General features: G+C 52.3%; 1 protein-coding gene across 1 annotated transcript in view; it reads right to left on the bottom strand.

The window, feature by feature from the left end:
- Positions 1–15,594, bottom strand: part of ATG2A (autophagy related 2A) — a 2,561,659-nt gene that overhangs the window by 976,928 nt on the left and 1,569,137 nt on the right. The window contains exon 28 of the mRNA XM_085625535.1: positions 10,283–10,453. Within this exon, the coding sequence (XP_085481661.1) occupies positions 10,283–10,453 (171 nt within the window). The remainder of the gene's footprint in view (positions 1–10,282; positions 10,454–15,594) is intronic.

The raw sequence follows: 15,594 nt of genomic DNA, 5'->3' as shown, positions 1-15,594 counted from the left end.
CCCCTCCTGGGAGAGAATCATCTTGATCTCCTCTCAGAGACATGATCTAGTGAGGGTGTGGTGTGTGCACCTACCTACACTAGTTGTATCTACTAAAACCTCTCTAGTAGTTGTAGTCAGGGAGTGCTAGGCCCTTCAACCTACAACAACTAAGTTCAGTAGAACTTAAGTATTTATAAGCTATGTTATATGTACCTTACAAATATCCTTGTGATCTTTCAATTTGATATCTCAAGATTGCAATGGTATCACAACTGCAAGCTCAGATCCCAACCGCTGCTCACCAATGTGAGAAGTTGGCCTGATATGATGTCACTAGTTTTAGTGTACACCTTGTATCAGTCCAAACAACCCTTATGGTGATTGGTTGTAAAGTCAACCTTATAGACCAGCTATCCTAGTGGTAGCATGGACAAGAGCAGTCTTAGGCTAAACTCTGTAAGGCATGTGAAGCCAGCTGTTATACCATTTGCAATCCCTTGAATACCAAATGAAAGGACACCACAACAGATATATATAAAAATAGAATGTATTTATTCTAGTCAAAATACCCTCAGCACTCTTTATGAGATTAGAGGTAAGTACAACACAGTCTTATTTAAGCATACATAAGTCACACAGGTAAGTAATACAGTTAGGCCCAAGGGGCCACGCAAACCATATACTAAGTAAGTGGTATAAGAACCACTGTCACGAACACAGGTTAGGCCTAGGGAATCGCTGGGGCTACACTATACTACCAGTTGCTAGGCAGTGGGAGGCCCACGGGATTCAGGTGCAGAGTGGAAACACTCACGCGTAATGCGTTAAAGTCGATAGAAATAGTAATGTTTAGAAATAAAGAGTTTTAGGACACTTCGGAAGGAGACTTGGAAACTAGACCCTAGGAAAGTCAATACCCTTGTGAGCACCGGAGTACTCAAGTTTTACCTAGCCCACGGGCTGCGGGTGCATAGGTGTGAACTTGCGTCGGGTTTCGTCGTCGACTCCTATGGATGCCTGAAGAAAAGATGCTGACAGGCAGTCAGTGAAGAGTGTCCGGTGGATCCCAAGATTGGAATCAAGAAGGAGGGTACCTGCAAGCAGAGGGGACAGAGTCTAGGTCACCAGCCAGGAGCCGGGAAGGAACCAGGAAGGAACCAGGCGATGTCGTGAAGATGCAGGTGAAGAGGTGAAGCTTGTCGCAGCAGCCACGGGTACCAGGAGTCGTCGAGGACGACCAGAACCAGGAGGCGAGCTGTCCCACGAGGGCTCTTGCTGTCGGTGGCGTCAATGTCGAATTCGGACCCAACAAGCCTTTGTAAGCGCAACCCACGCAGGATGAAGGATTCGCTTCTGTTGCAGACCAGGATGGCCTGAGGTGCTTCTCTTTCACAGGGAAGCAAGGGCCAGTCTGGAGGAACCAAACCAGTGGTGGAAAGTTAAAGGTTCGTCGTCACAAATGCTACTAGCCAACGGGCAAGCAACCGGACAGACGCGTCGAGCAGGAAATGCAGAAGGGCCCCACGCAGAACTCGTGGAGTGTGGAGGGCTGATCTTCGGTGCAGATGGTGCTCGGGGTTGGGGCTTCTCAATCCCCAGAGCACAACTTCGAGGATGCCTCAGAAGCTGCGCTGGAAGCAAGTAGCCAATTTTCCCAGGTAGCCGGTCCCACGTCTCTCGTCGCCTCCACGGATCTCAGCTTTGATGTGGATCAGGGTCGGAGAAGTCTGGAAGTCAAGGCGCTGGTCGGGCTCTGCAGTCGGTTCCTCGTAGTACTTTAGGCAAAGCAAACGGCAGGTCGCTTGATGGTGCCTGTTTGCACAGGGTGGCCACTCCTTGGCCACAAGGGAGATTCTTCAGTCTTCTTCCGTAGTCGAATGTCGAAGGTCCAGAGTTTCTGTTCAAGTTTCAGTTTTCAGGATAATCCAAAGTCCTAGGGACTCAGCTCCCACTCTTATACTAATCTGGGGGGCTGGGTTACCTGCTAGGTCCCTCCTATGGGTGGGACCAGGGAGGGGGTTGGTTACACCCCCTTCCCTTTGTCCAGTTTCGCGCCAGGACTGGGGCTGGAGTGCCCCAGCACCGTTTTGAACCGGACTATGCATGGGACACCTTGTGTGCCCCAGGCAGTGTCTCGTTTCTTTCATCCCTCCCTGCCCCAATACACTAAGTCCTGTCTAGGGTGGTGCTAGCACCTCCCAAGGCAGGAAACCTATTGTCCAAGCCTCCCTCGCTGGAAGGTCTCCCAGCAGCAGGAGGTCAGACTTGTGTCTGTGGCAGCAGCATCTATTTTGTGATGCTGGGGCTCTGGTTAACTTTAACCAGGTAGTAGGTCTTCAACATGTCTTCTTCCTCTAGAAGGGGGGAATACTATCCTCATCGCCAGAAATGGTGTGGGGGTAGTATTCCAAAGTGTTAGACACCTTACACGACATGTTTTGATAAAGCCAAACCATAGTTACCATAACCGCGAGGATTAGAAGGCACTTTAAGAGTATATGGTAGGCGATATCATAGAACAGCTATAAGGACATGGTTCCGAAAGCTGCAGACAGGCTCAGCTCATGCTAGAGCACCATCTCACATGTTACCAAGCATTCTGCCTTCAGGATTGTTAAGGCCTGCCATAGGAGTGACTGATAGGTTACCCATGTGTCTATATATAAGGTAGGTGTAGGAATACTACACCTAAGCAAGGGGTGATTACACAACCTTGCCCCAGCTGAGTGATCAGCCAGTTGTGTCATGATGGAAGGCCAGCCAGGGGTGGCATAATACATGCTGCAGCCCCTGGTAGGCCTAGGGTACACCCATGCCCTGGGTACCTAAGGTACACTGTTCAGGGCCCTAGAGGGTGATCCTTACCAATTGGGTTATGTACCTAAAGTACATAGTATGAATTTAAAGAGAGAACAGCTGGGCTGTGGGTCTGATTAGCAGGCTCACAGCCACATCTAAGTCGAAAACCAGTGAAGCAAAAGCAGAAAGTGGGGGTGAACATAGAAAGCAGACCCTACTCTCCTACAGTGGTGGCATGGCTGTAGGGGTCATTTCGAAGGGGAGGGAGTAGCCCCTTCGGACGATTTGCAGCACCCACCTGTCCAACGTGACGAAACGCCAGTGGAGCAGGTGATGGCAAACTCTGGCGCCCACTGGCGTGGAATGGACCTGAAAGCTCGCACTAGGAGGGCTTTGAGGCGGATGCTGCCGGGGTGGATGTGGACTGACCGGCACGTTGCTCTCCAGTACCGCCTCGGCGGAATCCACGTCTGCGACCGCGTGCAGGTTGGTTCTGCGGCCGGAGGCTAGGCGGACGTGAGGAGGCGCCCCTTCCTTGGCCATGAAAGGGACGAAAGGCAGAAGTTTGCGGCCGCGGGGCCGAAAGACCCAAGGACTTGGCCGTAGCCCGGGAGTCCTTGAAACGAGCCAGCGCACTAGCCGCCTTCTCGCCAAAAAGGCGAGTGCCATCAAAGGGCATATCCATGAGGGTACTCTGGACATCCCCCGAGAAAGACGTGGACCGTAGCCAGGCGTGGCGACGAAGCGCCACCGTGGCCGAAATTGCCTGCCCCAGCGAGTCCGTGGTGTCTAGTCCACACCGTATGGCATGCCGTGCTGCATCTCGCCCATCAGCAAGCGCCTGGGTGAGCCGTGACCGGGCCTCCTCCGGACACAGGGGCAGCACGTCCACCACCGTATCCCACAGAGAGTGGGAATAACGGTCAGCTTCTTTCCGAACTGTTCCAGCCTCTTGGATTCCCGATCCGGAGGAGCGGACGGGAAGGAGGATTGGTAAGTTGAGGCCTGGATAACCAGATTCTCGGGAGTGGGGTGTTGGGACAGAAAACCGGGGTCGCCCGGAGCAGGGCGGTGGCACCGGGCCACGTTCCGATCCACAGGAGGTACTGTGGAGGGCTTGGACCAGGTGCCCTACAGAACGTCTATGAGTGCCTCATTGAACTGCAGCAGAGGCTCTGTGGAGCTTGCTGACGGTTGAAGCACTTCTGTGAGGACGTTAGTCCTCACGGCCACAGCAGGCAACTCCAGCCCAAGGGCATCGGCCGCCTTGTGCAGCACCACTGAAAAAGCTGCACCTTCCTCCGAGGCCACAGTCAGAGGAGAGATGAAACCAGCGTCAGGGGAGGTGTCCAGACCACTGGCATCCCCCAGTTCGTCTGGCCTGTCTGGCCATAGGGTCCTCAGACCCCTCCCAGTCGCCCCCGTCATCCGATTCCTGATAAACAGGAGGAATAACCGGAGCCGGGCGGTAGATGAAATGCTCATGCATCGTGTCAGATGCGGCGTCGAGCGGCGCCGCACAGGCGCCGGGCCCGGACCGGGACTAAACCGGGGAACGGCGTCATCCGGGGACGGCGACGGGGGCGGAACCGGGATCGGCGCAGGCGGAGGGGGCGTCGTGAGGTTGACCGGCGCCGGCAGAGATCCAGGCCTGGATCCCTCGGGGACCTGCGGCGTCGGGACCGAAGTCGTCGACGGCGCCGGGGCCGGAGCCGCCGGCTCGCGAGGTCGCCCAGTCGAGCCCGTGGGGCCCGAACGGCGGAGCCAGGCCACTCATGGCCGAGAGGAAGGCACTGAACTCCGCCGGAGTCGCGCAGTCCCAGGGACCGGCGGGTATGGAGACGGACGCGGCTCCTGCGTCTCCGATGGAGCCGCGGGGGTGGGACCACCCTCGACCAAGTCGCGCGACCGGCGAGGGGAGTCCGAAGAGCGGTGTTGCCTCTTGGACTTCTTCGAGCGCTTCGACTTACCCGAAGACTTTGAGCGCGACGAGCGATGATGGTGACTGCGGCTCCGCGACCGGTCCTTGGACCTCCTCCTGGAGCAGGACCGTGAACGGCGCGGAGCCGAGTGCCGAAGCGCGAGAAGCTTACGGGACCACTCCCGCCTAGCCTTCGAGGTCAAGGCCTGACAGTCGAGGCACGACTCCGCATCGTGTTCGGGCCCCAGGCAGTAAAGGCACCGGCGATGGTGGTCCGTCACCGACATCAGTCAATGACAGGAGTCACAGGCCTTAAAACCAGGCATCCTACCGGCACCAGTCGAGTTGACAGAAGACCAAAAAGAGTCAAAAAAGTTTAGTCAAAAAGTGACTAAGGGGTAAGCTCTTCCCGGATCGGCGTTGTCTGGTGCGGAAATAAGAAGAACTGACGTCAGCGCGCGAGGGCGGCCTCTAAGTACTCCGACGACGTCATTCCGGCGCACGACACCGATGACGGACGCGGAGCCACAGACGACGCCTAGCGACGCGCAAGGGGTATTGCTGACGAAAAATCTTTCCGGATCCAGCCTGACGCCTGGGGATATTTTAAGGTGAGGAATCTAACTACAGTGTTTCTTTCAGATGATGGCTGATCTTCCGTACAGGGATAAGGGAAGGGTTGACCAGTGTTTCACCTCGGTTTTGACTCTCTCTACTGCTGATTCTAAATTGCGCTCCCACGCAAGTTTGGTTGTCGGATATATATATACTCCCAGATATATGAAGCCGTGTGCCACCAGTGTGAGACACTCTGCCTTTCGGCAATTGCCCATTGCCCCTTTTATTGGCCACAACTGCGATTTTATAGTTATTCATATACGGGCCTGATGTTTTGCCAAAGACGTGCATAACTTGAAGTATCCTGGGGCCTGATCTTTGAGGGTCCTTTAGGAAGAACAAAATATAGTCAGCATATAATGCAATGCGGTCTGAGATTTCGGGGGTCCAGAAAAGGAGGTTTTGAGGACACAGCTTGAAGCTCACTCACTCTGCGGGCAGAGGTGATGGCGACATGGAAGGCAGTCTTCAAAGTAAGGAGTCTGATAAAGGAGTTATGTAGAGGCTTGAAGGGAGCACACATAAGGAATGTCAAGACAAGATTCAAGTTCCACTGGGGCATTATGAAAGGAGAAGGAGGAAATAGATGAGTAATGCCCTTTAGAAATCTATTTACAATAGCTGACTTGAAAAGAGAAGGCTGATCAGAAGGGCGAAGAAAGGCAGATATGGCCAAAAGGTAGCCTTTAAGAGTGCCCGGGGCAGAGACCTGCTGGGCTAAAGAAAGGATGAACAAGAGTACCTCCGAAAGCGGGGCAGAAAGGGGATCCACAGCCTTTGCTGTGCACCATGCCACAAACCTGTTCCATCTACTGGCGTATACAGACATGGTTGAGGGACACCTGGCTGCCACGATGACATTACAGACTTCGGGCACAAGATCAAAAGCGGTCAACTAATGCAGGTCAATCTCCATGAAATGAGGTGGAGACTGGACAGGTTTGGGTGGAGGTCCGTCCCCGGCAACTGCGACAGAAGATCCTCCCGAAGAGACACTGATCGGAGGATTGATGGCCATGCTCAAGGCCCCGGGGTACCAGACTCTTCATGCCCAATCCGGAGCCACAAGAATGACTTGGGCCGGGTCGCGCTTGATCTTCTTCAGCAATCGGGCCAGAAGTGGTACTGGCAGAATGGCATATAAGATGCCTGAGCTCCACTCGAGACGAAAAGCGCCACAGAGCGAGTGCCGCCTTGGAAATTCCAAAGTGCAGAACTGCTGACATTGCACATTCTTTTCGATGGCGAACAGATCTAACCAATGTTCTCCCCACAGCTGAAAGAGACCTTGCACCACCTCCGAGTGAAGATGCCATTCATGATCCATAATGTACTGATGGCTGTCCGCCCTGAAGTTCCAAGAACCTGCCAGGTGTTGAACCACCAAGGACATGCCCTGATGTTCCAGCCATGTCCAAAGGAGAACATCCTCATGACATAGGTCCACGACCCCACCCCGCTCTGTTTGTTGCAGTACCACATGGTGGTGGTGTTGTCTGTGAACACCTGCATTACTCTTCCTTTTATAGATGGAATGATGCCTTCAGTACCAGACGAATTGCACGGAGCTCCAAAAGATTGATGTGGAGGCTGGACTCCGCCGGAGACCAGAGTCCTCTGATCTCCGCCTCTCCCAGGTGACAGCCTAATCCCAGGATATCAGCTCTGGTTGGGGAAGGGAGAGGGATCTGCCGCTAACTCAATCTTGGTTCATTAACCACCCCTGCAATTGACGTGCAGTCCCCTCCGAGATCTGGACAATGTCCGAAAGATTGCCCAGATGCTGCGCCCGACTGGAACTTCAGGTCCCACTGCGGAGCCCGCATATGCCACCTGGCATGATCCACCAGCAGGATGCAGTCGGCCATGAGGCCCAGCAGCCTGAGGGTCATTCTCACCAAAATCTGGGATAGAGGTTGAAACATCGGTATCATAGCCTGAATATCCCGGACTAGCTGTTCGGGAGGATAAACCCAAAACTGCGCTGTATCTTCAGCATGTTGATAGTGAACCCCAGTGCATTCAGGAGGTCCGCCATAGTCTGGAGGTGGGAGACGACAGCCTGGGCGAACCAGCCTTCACCAGCCACTCGTCGAGATAGGGGAAGACTGGAAACCCTGATCTGCACAGATGAGCTGCGACCACCGCCATCACTTTCGTGAACACCCGGGGGCGCTGGTAAGGCCAAAAAGGGAGAACGGTGAACTGAAAGTGTTCGTGGCCCACTGTGAACCGCAGGCTAACGACTGTAGGCCAGCAGGGCGGAATATGGAAATATGCATGCTGCAAGTCCAACGCTACCATCCAGTCTCCGGGGTCGAGGGCAGACAGGACCTGAGCCAAAGTGAGCATCTTCAACTTCTGCTTTCAGAGGAAGCGATTGACTCCCCTGAAGTATAAGATAGGATGCAGGCCTTTGTCCTTCTTGGGTACCAGTAAGTTGTGGGAGTAGCAACCACAACCTACTACTGGCACAGGGACCCTTCTGATAGCTCCCTTGGCCAAGAGAGCTGCAACTTTCCTGCGGAGAAGGGCCAAATGATCCTCCGACATGCGGTGGAAAGATGGTGGCATGGAGGGAGGGGTAGTCTCGAAGGGGAGGGAGTAGCCACTTCGGAATATCTGCAAAACCCACCTGTCCGACGGGATGTTGTGCCAGTGGGGGAGGTGACGGCGCATCCTACCGCCCACTGGCATCTGGTGGCCCTGAAAGGTCAGACTAGGAGGGTTTGGAGGCTGCTGCAGGGGAGTGAGAATGACCAGGCTTCCCTCAGGCACTGTGGCAGTACTTGCCCAACCGTATTCCACATTGTACGGGTATAATGGCACAAGAATCATGCGGTATCCCAGACTGCAGCGCTAAGCTGGAATAAGAAAACATCTTCTTTCCAAGATGGTCCAGCTTCTTGGACTCCCTATCTGGGGGAGCAGTAGGGTATGTACCTTTAGAGGACGAGGCTTGGATCACCAAGCTCTCCGGGGTCAGGTGTTGGGAGAGGAAAAGTGTGTCGCCTGGGGCCGGGCAGTGGTGTCGGGCAATCATCCTGTTCACAGGGGCTGCTGTGATGGGCTTGGTTCTAGTGCCCAGAAGGACGTCAGTGAGGGGTTCATTGAAGGGCAGAAGGGGTTTCGAAGCAGCCGCTGCCAGTTGAAGCACCTCTGTCAGGAGGTTAGTCCTGTAGGATGCTCCAGGCCCAAGGCCTCACCCGCCCTACTCAACACCACTGCATATGATGCTCCCTCCTCCATAGCCACAGTAGGGGGAGAAAGCATGCCAAAGTCTGGGGAGGTATCCAGACCACTTGCGTCACCCAGGTCCTCTCGCCAGTCCAGCTCATCAAGTTGATCAGCTAAAGGGTCCACCGACCCCTCCCAGTCTTCCTCATCCTCCTCTGGTTGCCAATCAGGCCTAAAAGGAACACCAGGAATAAACAGTGGCAGTAAAGATCCCTGCCGCGCCGGTGCCGACGTTGGTCCAGTGCCGTTTCCAAGTCGAGGGTGAGGATGGGGTCGGCGCCAGTCAGCGGCTCGACCAGCGCCAGGGGCATCGTCATCGTGATGGGCGCTGGGGTAGATACAGTGAGGTCGACCGGCGTCAATCCGGATCCAGGCCTGGATCCTTGAGGGCCTTCCAGCGCCGGAGCCGCCAGCATTGAAATCTCAGGGCCATCAACCGAGTCCGCAGGGCCCGAAGGTGCGCCGGCAGAGTCGGGCTGCCCAAAGATGCTGTGAAGCGCCTCGTAGAAAGCTCAAAGCTGGACAGGAGACGTTCCGGCACCGGGAAAAGGAGGGAACCTTGGAGCCGTCTCAGGAACAGGCTCCAAAGACAGAGCTGGGGAGCGACAACGCTCCGGGTCCCGCGTCGCGTCGGCTGACAGACAGGAAGAAGGTGAAGAGCGATGCTGCTTCTTTGCTTTCTGCTTGTGCTTCGACTTACCCAAAGATCTATAAGACAAATGATGGTGGCGGCGCCGCGTCCAGTCCAGAGACCTTCCTCTCGACGAGACCTTGAACGACGCGGTGCCGACTGCCGGGCCTCCAACAGCTTTCAGAACTGCTCCCGCAAAGACTTCAGATTCATGAGCCTGAAGTCGGAGAATGACTTCGGTTTGTGGTCGCGCTCCAGGCACCCCAACATTAGGCGGTTACAGGCCTCGCACGGCTTAAACCCAGTCCGTTGATGGGACACCCCTCGTACACCAGGAGTCGGAAGACTCAAACACAATTCGACAAAAGTTGAGAAAAAAACGAAGTTAAACAATTACTAAAGGTGCAGCTCTCCAGATCTGCGCAAGGCAGGCGCGGAGAAAGAAAGAACTGACGTCAGCGTGCAGAGGCGGTGTCTAACTAGACACCGCAACATAATTCCGGTGACCATGACGCCAACAACGGGTGCGGAGTGGACCGACGCCACCTAATGACGTGCAGGGGTACTGCTAAAGAAAAATATCCAGACCCAGTCTGACGCCTTAGGGTAATTCTAAGGTACGAAATCTTTCAGATATACTCTATATAGAGCTCATTAGAGCCTTCGAACCTTTAAAAATGGCTGCATTCATGCTATCAGTTCCAGATTCCATGTTATTTTTAATTACAGATTGAGGTTTCATATCAACATCCAAGAATTCCTATTCCTATTCATACTAATGATTAACAGTTCGGATACGTACAGCATGTGATTCTCTAATAAGCCCATTGTGCAAATCTCAAGACGCCCTATTAATATACCTTATCTAGTTATCACTACTACATACTAAATCAGATGCAACTCATGTATTCGAGAAAGATAGATTTATTGAATTAAGTTACTAGGTCAAACAGGAAGAACTCCTGTTTGAAGACCTTTGGCACATCAAATCTTTCACCGCTGAGTACTGCAGTAAGGCCAAATGCTACGCTCACATGAATGCATTCGCTGATTAGGTGCATGCCCAATTACAAAACACAGTGAAGGTGCCATACCTGTAACTTCTGTCCAGCGATCTCTGTTGGGCTGTCCTGCTTTGGTGGTGGGTGGAGGTCTCCGTTGCTCATCACATACTGCATGAGGTTGGCCAATATGGCGCAGGAATCCGCACAGGTGTGTAGATGCACCACATTATTGGAGCAGCGGAGCTCGAAGAGGGGTTGTGTCTGAGTAGAAAAACAGAAGCATGTCCATTACACATGCATTTAGAGGTAGAGTGCCTTTACACTGCTGAAGGAAAAGTTACTTACCTTCGGTAACGATATATCTGGTAGAGACACAGTCTAGCCGCAGATTCCTTAACTTAGAATATCTCCCCAGGTGTCAGACTGGATCTGGAAAATCTTTTTCCCCAGCAATACCTCTGTTCGCCGGGAGGTGGCGTCGCCCGGCTTCGTCCTGACGTCGTCCACGGAAGTGACGTCAATGGAGCCATATAAGCCCCTCCTGGCGTGCAGACATCAGTTTTGTACAGGAAAATGTTCCGCGCCACAACGCGGAGCCATGCAAAAAACTGCGATAGCATAGGAACAGTGTGTGATAAAAAATAGCAAAATCGTTTAAACAACAACGATAAGTGACATGAAAATGAGAGTCAAATCATTTGGAATGAGAAACAATAGGAAGTTGAAAAGCACCCAGTAGCCGGAGGGACTGAAGGGAGCTCACAGAGCACCTGCTGCAAGCAAGGGCCCAACAAATTGCCAAGTCATGTCCCATTTCGAAGGAGGTAACGACTGCAGCACAAAAGATATGACAAGCCAGGCCCAGCTTATCACCACAGGAGGGGAGGAATGAAGCCCCAAAGGGGCAAAACAACATGACAACGGTAGAGCATAACGCCTGAACATACTCCACAGTGGATGCCAAAATGAAACAGGGGACAGTCCGAAGACTGTTCAGCCAAGAACAGGAGCCGCAACAGGAGGCCCATGTGTGTAAGAAAAAACACACATCAAATGTGTACCCCCTAGGACATGTGACAACTGTGGAAGGGCCGAACCCAGTCTAGGGCCACAGAGACAGAAGAGCCACCATTGAGCAAAAGCTTAGTAGGTAGGCATGCAGCCAAACGTAACAAAAGGTACCACTGTGAGGGGATAACCTGCAAAGCCAGGAACACAGAGGACTCTATCCGAAGGAGAGAGTGAGCAAGAAGGCCTGATACTAGGGCAAAAAGAACTTAGTATGCGAGCACCCCTGTGGCGTGTAGAACCTACGACATATACACAAAGAGACAGGAATGTTGCTGTCATACGTGAAGTGACGAAACTCTAAACAGGGGAGTCTACAAAAGAAGGGTCCCTCTTGAGACAAGCTCGTAGGCAGAGGCTCAAAAGAAAGGAAAACACAGCTTAACTAGCTGTACCAGAATAAGGAAATAACACGGCTGAACAGCCACACCACCCAGAACCTCTGTAACCCACAACGGGTAATAGAAAAGAAAGTGACGGCACCGTCACAAAACGAAAAACCCTCCAAGAGGATTAAAATCTGGGAAGGCAATCAAACACAGACAGGAGGCGCCTGACCGCCGAATCAGCATAGGCGTCAAAAAGGGTGACCCCATCAAATGGTAGATCTCTTAGCCGCTCCTGAACATGCTCTGGGAAAATGCCATCGCGCAACCACGCATGGCGGCGCATGACAACCGACCTGGCCATAGCACGACCCACAGAGTCAGTGGTGTCCATGGCAGACCGAATCGAAAATTGCGCCATATCAAGGCCATCAGGCATTAGGCGGATCAGATCGGCACGAGAGCTCTCTGGCAAAAAGGGGAGGAGCTGCCTGACAGAGTCCCAAAGGACAAATGTAGCCTGAGTGCAAACACAACATGTTTGGGGACCGGAGTCCCGAGCTGGAGGATGCAAACACATCGCGGCCACATGACTCCAACCACCGACACTCCCGAGTGGGAGCATGCAACGGAACAGGAGTGGTAGAAAGAGCTGCCTAAACCACATGTCCTCCAGCCCCAGGATGGAGGGTCAAACAAGCAGGGTCATCGGGAGCCGTGCGATGGCGATGTGCCACAGCACGATCCACGGGGTCCCCCGAAGAGGGCCTCGCCCACGTCCCGAGAAGGATGTCAAATAATGACTCCACAAATGGCAACAGTGGCTCCATGTCCCCCGCGCACTGGTGGAGAAGATCCCGCAAAGGCTCCGAAAGTCTAGAGACTGAGGGCGGCTGCATCCTCAAAATGTCTGCAGCCCTGCAAACAGCCCTAACAAACGTGGCCCCGCGAGGCGGTGACAGCAAGTCATCAGTAGGTGACGGACGCAAGCTAATCCGGCCACCTAACAGAGGCTCAGCAAAAGGATGAGTAGGCCAAAGCCCCACTGGCACCCGCTCCGGTGAGCGTTGAAATGACTCAGGGGGTGGGGAATCCACTGGGACCACATCCTCCACCAATAAAGCCAGAGAGGTACTGGCGTTGAACGGTGTCGGCGACCTCCGAAAAGGTGGAGCTGAGTGGAGCAAGTGTCGTCGACCTCGAAAAGGCCTCGACCGTCCGAGTCGAGCCAGCGTCGGTGACCTCCGAAAAGGCCTCGACCGTCCGGAGTCAGACCGGCGTCGACTCAAAATCCCCCGAGTTGGAAACCTGCGGGGAGAGAGTGCGACGAAGCGGTGTCGTGCACGCGCCTCAGCTACCTCCAGTGACGCCGCAGGGAGTCCATACCCCCCTGTGGGGCCCGAAGTCGCGCCATGGAGGGGGGGGGGGGGGTGGGGGTGGGGGCAAAGCAAGAAAGGACTGCAGGGCCTTGCAGTAGTCCTCCATCTGAGATCGAGTCACCCCGGCACCCCTAAACGGGGGGCATGCCAGGTGTGACTCCTGAGGTCCTGACCGGGAGCCGCAGACCCCGACGTGATGTCGAAGCGAAGCTGACCACTTCCGCGACTTCCGTTTGTGCTTATCTGAGTTAGGCAAATGATGGCGACGGTCCCGGGACCTGCCCTGAACAGGAACGTCCTCCTATGACGTCTCCGCTGGAGGAGATCTGTGTCGCGAGGGGTCCGTTCGGGACATCCGGGCAGACAGCAGCTTCATGCGACGTTCCCGTAGGGATTTCGGCCGCAGCTGGCGGCAAGCTTCGCACTCCACGGAATCTTGGTGCTCGTCGAAGCACCACATACAGATTTCGTGAGGGTCCCTTGCTGACATCTGTCGCAAGCAGGTACGGCACGGCTTAAAGTCCACAAAGGGCATCGAACATACAGTTCCTTAACACAAAAAGGAGTCGAAAAGGCCTGAAGATAACAAAAACAGGCCAGAGGTATTTCTTTCCTGGATCCGCGTTAGGACGTGAAAAAGAAGAAAACTGAAGTCGGCACGCCAGGAAGGGCTTATATGGCTCCATTGACGTCACTTCCGTGGACAACGTCAGGACGAAGCCGAGCGACGCCACCTTCCGGCGTGCAGAGGTATTGCTGGGGAAAAAAAGATTTTCCGGATCCAGTCCGACACCTGGGGAGATATTCTAAATTAAGTAATCTGCGGCTAGATGCCTCTATCAGATAAGTATGACATCACAATCTACTGGTCATGACAGATTGCAATGCTGAAAAGTCAGATGATGCACATCTGTTATAGAGAAGTCCACTACATTCTGTAGTAACCTTCATCACAAATTAATTTACATTCATTTTTAACCAGTCATGTTTAACTTTCCAATTGCCTGCTTGATCAGCTTATGTACTTATAGTGGGTTCTGGCATTCTATGTAACCGTGTTCTAAAAACACTATAACAGGCTTTAATTCTGAATGCTATAAACTCTTTGGGCAAACAATCACAACACTGGCCTGGTTTCCCCCCTGAAAAAAGTACATATTAATCTAGTCTGCCTCTCTTATTTTTACAACCATTCTGCTCCCCACCTTAAGCACTGATAGGCAGCATAACTTGACAATGTTGTTCGTTACTAAACCCAAATAAAAATGGTACACAGTTAGATATAACAACATTTTCTGAAGGGTTTTCATAAAAAAAAATATACATATATATATATATATGTATATACATATATATATATATATATATATATATATATATATATACATACATATATATATTCACTGAAAAAAGCATAGGTTTCACACATGTTATAGTTAGCTGGACATTTTACTGATAAAAAACCAATGAAATTCCCCCGTTATAGTTACTGTAGGCAACTATAACTCACGCGACCGCAATCCTCTGCTGATGCTAATACTGTATTTAGACACTTATTTGCCCATGTCTTCTTCCATTAAATTTTAGCTATACATATATTACAAATATTTTTTTTTCATAAAGACACATATGTCATCAGCAGAGGATTACGGTCGCGTGAGTTATAGTTGCCTACAGTAACTATAACGGGGGAATTTCATTGGTTTTTTATCAGTAAAATGTCCAGCTAACTATAACATGTGTGAAACCTATGGTTTTTTCAGTGAATTTGTACGGTTTTTTAAATGCTAAGTTACTTTACGCCATTTGTGGCGTGCGCGCCCACTTAACGCATTTCGTTCCATGCGCGCACGGTGCGCTTCGCGCACCGTGCGCGCACAGTGAGCACGCGGTGCGCTTCGCGCACCGCGTGCCCACATTACGCTAGATGGGCCATGAACGCACGATGCGCTTCGCGCACCGTGCGCACATGGAGGACATATGAAGAGCAAAGTATTAAATCTGCTTTTCATTTTTTTTTTTTTATTTTTTTTACCGTACGCTTACCGTAAGCTTACGGTACGCGTACCCCGTGATTTTTTTTAAAATCAATAAATGTTTTTTTTGTACTTTTCTGTCCTTCTTTGACCCCCTTACAAATGTTAGGGGGTCTGTAACTCTCCTCATTGCCCCCTTTCCTTGTTTTCTCTGTTTTTTTTCTGAGTGAAACACACAAAATGGCGGCCGCCGCTTCCTGGTTTCGGCCGATTCGAATGTTTACTAAGATCTATGGGCCAATCAGAATCTCCTTCGCGCACGCCATGTTTCTTCCGTACGCTTACCGTAAGCGTACCCCGTGATTTTTTTTAAAAATCAATAAATGTTTGTTTTGTACTTTACAGTCCTTCTTTGACCCCCTCACAAATGTAAGGGGGTCTGTAACTCTCCTCATTGCCCCCTTTTCTTGTTTTCACTCTTTTTTTTTCAGAGTGAAACACAGAAAATGGCGGCCGCCGCTTCCTGGTTTCGGCCGATTCGAATGTTTACTAAGATCTAAGAGCCAATCAGAATCGCGCTCGCGCACGCCACCGTACGCTTACCGTAAGCGTACGGTAAGCGTACCGTAAGCGGGCTCAGATATATATATTGA

Source organism: Triturus cristatus, chromosome 9 (assembly GCF_964204655.1).
Source record: "Triturus cristatus chromosome 9, aTriCri1.1, whole genome shotgun sequence".
Lineage (NCBI taxonomy): Eukaryota > Metazoa > Chordata > Amphibia > Caudata > Salamandridae > Triturus > Triturus cristatus.
This window is presented reverse-complemented; position numbering and strand designations above follow the sequence as displayed.